General features: G+C 33.4%; 1 protein-coding gene across 14 annotated transcripts in view; it reads left to right on the top strand.

Annotated features, from left to right (window-relative positions):
• The first annotated feature begins 3,427 nt into the window (after nt 1-3,427).
• Nucleotides 3,428-7,601, top strand: part of LOC131055414 (tRNA-specific adenosine deaminase TAD1) — a 110,036-nt gene continuing 105,862 nt past the window's right edge. For 9 of the 14 annotated variants that reach the window (XM_057989883.2, XM_057989895.2, XM_057989884.2 and 6 more), the window contains exon 1: nt 3,429-3,876. In XM_057989883.2, coding sequence (XP_057845866.1) covers nt 3,732-3,876 — 145 coding nt within the window. In that variant the 5' untranslated portion in view covers nt 3,429-3,731. Of the gene's footprint in view, nt 3,877-7,601 lie in introns of all 14 variants that reach the window. The other 5 variants (XM_057989886.2, XM_057989888.2, XM_057989885.2 and 2 more) reach the window with 2 other exon arrangements.

Genomic DNA, 7,601 nt, shown 5'->3' with positions numbered 1-7,601 from the left:
AAAAATATAGTTGCTTCCTCTTGAGATTATTCTTGTGTCTTTATTTACATTTTTGTGTGGGGTTCCCTTTGATTTGTTGCAATAGAGTGTCTTAGGAAATGATTTATATTTTGGTCTTGGTTGTGGCTCTAGGTATGAGTTATCTTCAATTTGCAAGGATTTTTTTCTTTATCCCTTTTGACTTTTCCCTCATTTTTTGAAGTTTTAGTTGGAATTAGAGTTTTATTGCCATTCCATGGCTACAATTTTTTTTTATAGGGGTTTGTTCACCTTATTTCTTTGATCCCACTGTGTCTCTAACTCCTTTCATTTTCATGACATCTTCGAAAGATATTACTTTTTGTATATCTATTGGAGTGTTTTATATTTTGTATAACCAACCATGACGTATTCCTTTACTAAAGTTTGAATTGCTACTATGATAACACAATTTTTTGATTGTAGAAAGGTGGGTCAAAGAGGTTTGTCAATATAACCACCCACTATTATTTTCTTATTGTCATCATCACCTTTGTTTTCGGTATAGTTGACTCTCAAAGGGCTTGTTCCATCATACATTAGCAATTTCAGAAGTCAGATGATTCAAAAAACAGTAAGAAAACCAACTCTAATACCATTATAATGTCTTGTGCAAGATTTAGGTTGAATAATTATAATAGGTAAAAATGTATAAATTGAAATAATACAAACCATAAACTATATTAAGGTCATGTAGTAGACCTCACAATTCATTATTAATCTCCATATTTCATTACTTAACCCTAAAATAATAAACCATAATCTATTTTACCCAAACTTAACATAAAAAAAACTTTTTCATTACATTCATAAAATAATAATGAGCCCACAATAACATATTAAAAAAAAGTATCTATAAAAAAGGAAAGGTAGAGATGCTTTACAAAATATTGTTGTTACAATAATGATAAACTAAATCACAACAATTGCATTAATAGAAAATCAAAGGTTGCCTAGCTATGACACCCAGCTAAGAATGCAATATTTTTTAGAGAATCCAGATTACAAACCAACTATTATATTAAATATAACTATAAATAATCTTATGATCTAACTATAACTATAATAAATGAAAATGCAGGTGCTTACATCCATGACAATTGTAATTGTTATGCATACTCGATATGAACAATTTTGGCCACTATTAAAGCTCAAACATGGCCTTTGTGTGAGACCACTCCTCTAGTTGTAAGGGCTTTTGTCCTCCAACATGAGATCAATGAGGTTTTTATCCCTTAATATCTATAGATCCATGAGTTTTCCTCCACAAATTTGGATGTTTGAACATAAGTGCTCATGATGATTTTTGGTTAGGGTTTATGTTGTTTGTTCAAAGATTCTTTTCTTATTAGGCTTCTCACCCAAAATACCATCTATAAAGAGGTCATCTAACATGGATAGTGCCAAGTACCAATAATGTACATAGATGGGGGGTGCATAATGTACCAATAATGTAAATAGTATTGATTTCCTTTAAAACATGCTCAAAATTCATGTCCATGTGCTCATAGAATTATTATGGAGGTATGAAAGAAGATACTCAAAGCCTACAATATCTCTTAGCATTAGTGACACAAATATCTACAACCACAAATCTTAACTATCATATTATTGGTAGCTAGGGTAGTATACTCAACTCTTGCAATAGGAAATACATGTGGAGCCACATTCTCCAAGTAAACAATTTTGTTGGCAACACAGTACATTGAAGATGAAGCCATATGTTGAGAATATATTTTATGATGCATTGCCATGTCAGATTGTAGGTGCGACAAATAGTGAGTGGTTAGAGTTGGGGCATTGAGAATACCTTATGACTCACACTACAAGTTAGGTATTGAGGTTTCAAAGGGAGGCATGTTTGTGAGAGAAGGTTCAATTCTCTAATAAGCACTTGTGAAGGAGTAGGGTCTGGAGGAGAGCTATTATGAGATGTACAAGTTTAATAGCTCAATAGAAGCATATAGTGAAGATAGGGGATGGTTGTAAGGTATGCCTAAATAAAGAAGTCTGAAACCTTGATCTAGAAGTATAAAAGAAAGTAGACTTGGGAGGAAGGTCATGCCAAGAAGGGAAACTTCACAATTTTGATGACTTATACTGACTTAAAAAATTGGCCGTGTCTTTGCTTATATTTTTTTAGGATATTAAGCATAAGCATGAGGGGTGAAGGGGAAGATGATAATAAATGGACATTTTGTACCACAACATAGATTATGGAAAAAATATACATGATAATTCAAGTGTTGTATGTTTGTCGAGCAAGATCAACATGCTATTCATTGATTTTCCACTAAGGTTGAGTATTGGGGGGTTGTGGAAGCAACCATAAGGGCCATTTGGATTCAACACAACTAAGTTCGGTATCTAGTTCAAATGACCATATATTAATTTTTATGACAAGTAGAATGCTTTTCAAATTTCATGGATGTTGTCTCACAATTAACATACCAAACACATATAGGTTCATATGCACTATATCTAGGAGTTTATTAATACACAAGTCATTGATCTTCAATAGTGCCTAATGTTTGACTAGATTGTCAACATCTTCACCAAGCCTTTTATAGAAAGCAAATTTCTTCATTTATGACCTTTACAAGGGGTGTAAAAGGTTGCTTTTGAGGGGCTAGCTAATCTTGTCCTTCTTTACTTTGTGTTTTTTATTTGTTGGAATCCATCTTTTCATCCTCTTAGGTTGTGTTTAAGCAAGTGTTAGTATAGCCTTTTTTGCATGTTAATTATATTTTTCCTACACATATGTTTAACTTGCTTAAGTTGTTAATAGTGGGCCACTTATGAGTGTAGATGCTATATTCCAGGAGTGTAACTCCCATTTATTTTTGGTAGTTGGAGTTACTTCTCATTTATTCGTTCTATTTGTCTTCTCTCTTATTCAGATGTACTTTACTCACTTTGTTTAAATTATTTTTACTTTAAGCCATTCTTATTCCATAATTATTTGCATGTTCTTTTCATTTGAAACTCTCTCTGATCTACAATTTCAATTTTAAGATCATTTGTCAAATATAACATGTATGTGATTAAGATCGTTTGTCAAATATGATGTATGTGATTATTTGGCCTTTCATAATTTTTAATAAATTTTAACAAATATAAGCATATGAATAATAAATATAGAATACATTAAAATATATTGAAATACCTATATATAAGTAACGTGAAAAATAAATATATTAAAAATGTGTTTAAATAAAGGAAAATCCAATTTTTCACAAAAATATACAATCTAAACATGGCGTGGCTATGCAAATTCAGAGAATACATTAAAATATATTGAAATACCTATATATAAGTAACGTGAAAAATAAATATACTAAAAATGTGTTTAAATAAAGGAAAATCCAATTTTTTACAAAAATATACAATCTAAACATGGCGTGGCTATGCAAATTCAGCCATGACACTAAGACTGATATCACGACCTTATTAGGGAAATCAAATCCCTCAAGAAATAGTCGGTACAGTTTAAAATCACAAAACTTCTCTTTAATTTTTATCATTCTACTCAGCATACGAACAAAGGCATGTTGTTTGCTCTGGGAATGCTAAGCATCACCTATGCACAGTGGGACTTTCCAAGATGTTTTGTTGTTTTAAAGAATTACTATTGAGAACGTTGATTCGAAGAATTGTTGCTCGATTCTCTCGTAGCTTGCAGGCATCCTCCATAACACGGAAGTAGTAGCAAAATGGAGGGAGGAGAAGAGAAAAGCTGGGGCGAGAGAGTGGCTGAGCTGGTCTACGCCAAGTATTATTCTCTGCCAAAGAAGGGAAAACCCCAAGGCCGGGAGGCCACTGTCCTTGCAGCATTTCTACTCTCTACTCCCAACAATGGTACCCTTTTTAAATCCCCACTTCATATTTTTGTGGAATATGCATCGCATTGGAATATAAATCTAGAATTTTAAAGGGCTACAAGGAAAAAAATTATAAGAATAGAAGGATTTTACAATGGTAGCACCATTATTTCGAAGACTACCTTCAAGGTCCTTGAAGTTGCAAGTAGTGTGCAGCTTTTTCTCTCCATGCAAATGTCTTATGAAATTGAGTGCGAGTGCATCGTTAGTCACACTACCAGCAGTATAACCAATAGGTCTTTAGTCACATTATCACACTACTGGCAGTACTCTAATGGGCTCACTTAAATTAATTATTTGTGGTTCTGCTTCTTAAAATGCATCATCATCCTCCACAAATGAGATTCAATAGCTGCTGTAATGACCAATGTTCTTGAATCTCTTGAACTTGTTGCTCCGCGCTGATCTGTTGGGTAGATCTTATCCTAATCTCACTATATCTGTCGTAATTAGATATTGTATTTTTCCATTAACAAAGCAACGGAATGAAGACTTCTAATGGATATTTATGCAACCATATTTAATTATGCATATTGAGATTTGTATCAGCCTTCAATAAAGGGCTCTTTCGAGGATTAACTATAGCATTCCTGAAGGGTTCACCAAAGGGATCGCCTAGAGATTACTTCTAAGATCATTGAGGTTCTCCAGGAAGTTCATTAGATATGTAATCTTGCAGTCATATATTAGCATAATAATTGGCAACTATTTTACTCAAAGTTTCATGAAAGATGCCAACAATTATTCTGACTGTTATGACCCTATGCACAATGACCTTGTATTATGAAGGAAATTTGAAGAGTTGTCTTTTGGAGGAAAACTCTATTTAAGAGAGGTCAAGCAAGGAGAAAGTGGCATATTGATATAACATTTTAGTTTTTGATTTCTACGTCTTGTTGGAGCATTAAACTTTAGTTCAATTAACGTAAGGATAAAAATCCCCTAAGTTTGAAATTGGAGGATGAAAGCCCACAATTTTTTGGAGTGAATTCATACAGGAGTCAAGATTGGGCTGAACTATTGGAATTTCAAGTTGATATTAGTATTAAACTTGTGCTGAAGGAGCATTCTGATTATTGGAGTAATTCTGCATTCTGTTTGGGTAGAAATATATCAAGTTTGTGGCTGTGATCTGCACAAATAAGGAGTGCACTAACAGTTGGGTACCTTCTGCCATATAAATCACTGCCATTGGAGCATGATAATGGTTTCCTTATGATCGCTGGTTGTTGTTGATACATCACATCATAGATGCAGCAGTAAAAAACTGTTTCATACAACTACTCACTAGGTTCCACGTACATAATTTACATCATTAATTTCCAGGGTAGTGCTGCAAGTTGGGCATAACTCAGATATATGGTAGATCCATATGGTATTATGCAGTTCTCGTATCAAAGTCGTAACAAAGTTGTAACCAATATTTGAGTCTAGATTATGGTGCATGGCCCCTTAAACTTATCATCACAACTAGGACATCGATCATTATGGTGACTTCATTATTGGTCGAGGTATCAAGGATTGTAAGATCTATTCTTATTGAGGTTTCAAGACTGCTGGGATGAACATAAGTCCATATTGTATGCTTCATAACGACCCAATGCTACTGTTCCATAGACCAGTTTGCCTATAAATCAAAGTTTTAGATTTATTGCATCAGTATTCTTCATTTTTGGACTTGAGCTAATCTACAAATCTGATCCATTTTGCTGTTTATATAGTTAGTGATTTTGTGCCGATTATTATATGTAAATTAAATAATACAAAATATTCCATCCAAGATATTATAGTTTGGTTATGCCATTCTTGCAACAAGGATTACACACAAGGTTTTATGGTCACCTTTTGTACATAGGCGGATAGGGGTGAAATGATTTGAAAAAATAACCCTAGTTGAGAACGTTGAGGTGTCTAGGTTGTTTACATGGAGGGTAACACAATAAATAAGGGAATGCCAGTACAGACTAAACAATCTAGTAAATGACTGCCTACCCAATCTCTGGATGTTGAGACTCGAAGGAGAGAAGGTTCTACCAAGGTCAAGAGAAGGGCTGTGAGGTGTGTTCAATATGCAATCACGGTAAGTGTTAGATTCTTCAGTTACAGAATTTTCTTTGCCCATACCATCTTGTTTCATGTGGCTTGTTCTCTCTACTTCAAACAAATGTTGTTGCTCCATCATATGCCCTCCTTGGAGAACATAAACTTTGCATTAACCAACTTGATAGGGAGTATTTTAAAGTAAGTTTGGACTGAGGCAAATTTGGTAGAGAATGGGTTGCTCTAATGTCATGGATGGGTGGATTGATATTAGATGTAAAAGGATGAACACTTCCAGTTTTAGATTTTGAAGGATGATATAGAAGAGGTTGGGGCCTCAAATGTTGTTTAGGTGGTCATTGATTCAACATGTTTGTGTAGGTTAGTTGGCCTGATGGCGAAGAGTGCTAAAGCATATGTTTTGGACCTTGTATTGTGTTCATGCTTTGAACAATACATTGAACAACATAGGGAAGATATATTACCTCCATCCGCAATTAATAAACGACCAATAACACATTCAATTACTTCATTCACCCAAAAAAACCTTAACGCCAAGATATTAACAAAACTTCATTCTTCTACTCTAAACAATGATGGCATCAAATCTCTTCCAATAAGATATTTCAAATACTAGAAATCCTTTCACAATATTTGCAATATAACTAGATATTTTAATATTCTTTAATGAAGCACAAGCACGCACCTCAAAACTTCCATAAGCTAATTTGTAAACTTGATATCTCAAAGATGTATCCAGAATGAGGGTTTTTGTCCTCACCTTACCTTCAGCACTCTGACGATCCTTGTGTGGAACTGTTACAATGAAACATGAAGGTTTCGTCTACCGCTCTAAAAAGCCTTTGGGGTTCTTGTCTTGCAGACAAAAGTTTGGCCTCAAGCACAAACCTAAGAAATCTCCGCAAAGAAAATTAACAATCTTTCAATCTTCTGTTTTTGAAAATGAGACCCCAAGCCCTCTTTTACAACTTTCCCAAGAAACTTCTGGAAGGAAAGAATTAAAAACACTTTAATCTAATTTAACCATATGTCTCTCAAAAGTGACTTTTTATTTAAATATTAAATATTTCAGCACTTAGTCACTTTATAAATAATCAATTAAAGTTGTCACTTAATATACTTTTGTCCAACAACTTAAAATTAATTATTTTCTCCCAAAAATGAGGACATTACACAAGACCAATGCTGCACATCTTGCTTAGTTTAAATGGTAATTTTTTTCTTGTAAGATTCAAACCAAGCTGCTCTCTATCCACATTGATGATGAGCCAAACTCCTTCGATGTGCAAAGCTCCTTCAAATATGACATGCACTATTAGAAAATATATTAAATAGATAATATTATACTTGGTGAAGCTAAACAATAAAGATAGGGGATAGGTTTAAATAATATATAATTTAAGCCTCTTTAAATTAGGCTGTTAAGTTAATTATATTATTTTAGGTTGTTAGTTTTAACACCCACATAAAATAGATTATTAAAGCCTCTTTATATTAGGTTGTTAAGTTCATTATATTATTTTATGGTATTTGTATTAACACCCACATAGAGTAGGTTTTCTAGAGAAGTATGGGGGATATAGCATGAAAATAGTTGTGTACTCCTAGAACATAGGAAGCACAACAAACTTATAAGAGTGT

Source organism: Cryptomeria japonica, chromosome 8 (genome assembly GCF_030272615.1).
Source record: "Cryptomeria japonica chromosome 8, Sugi_1.0, whole genome shotgun sequence".
Classification (NCBI taxonomy): Eukaryota; Viridiplantae; Streptophyta; class Pinopsida; order Cupressales; family Cupressaceae; genus Cryptomeria; species Cryptomeria japonica.
This window is presented reverse-complemented; position numbering and strand designations above follow the sequence as displayed.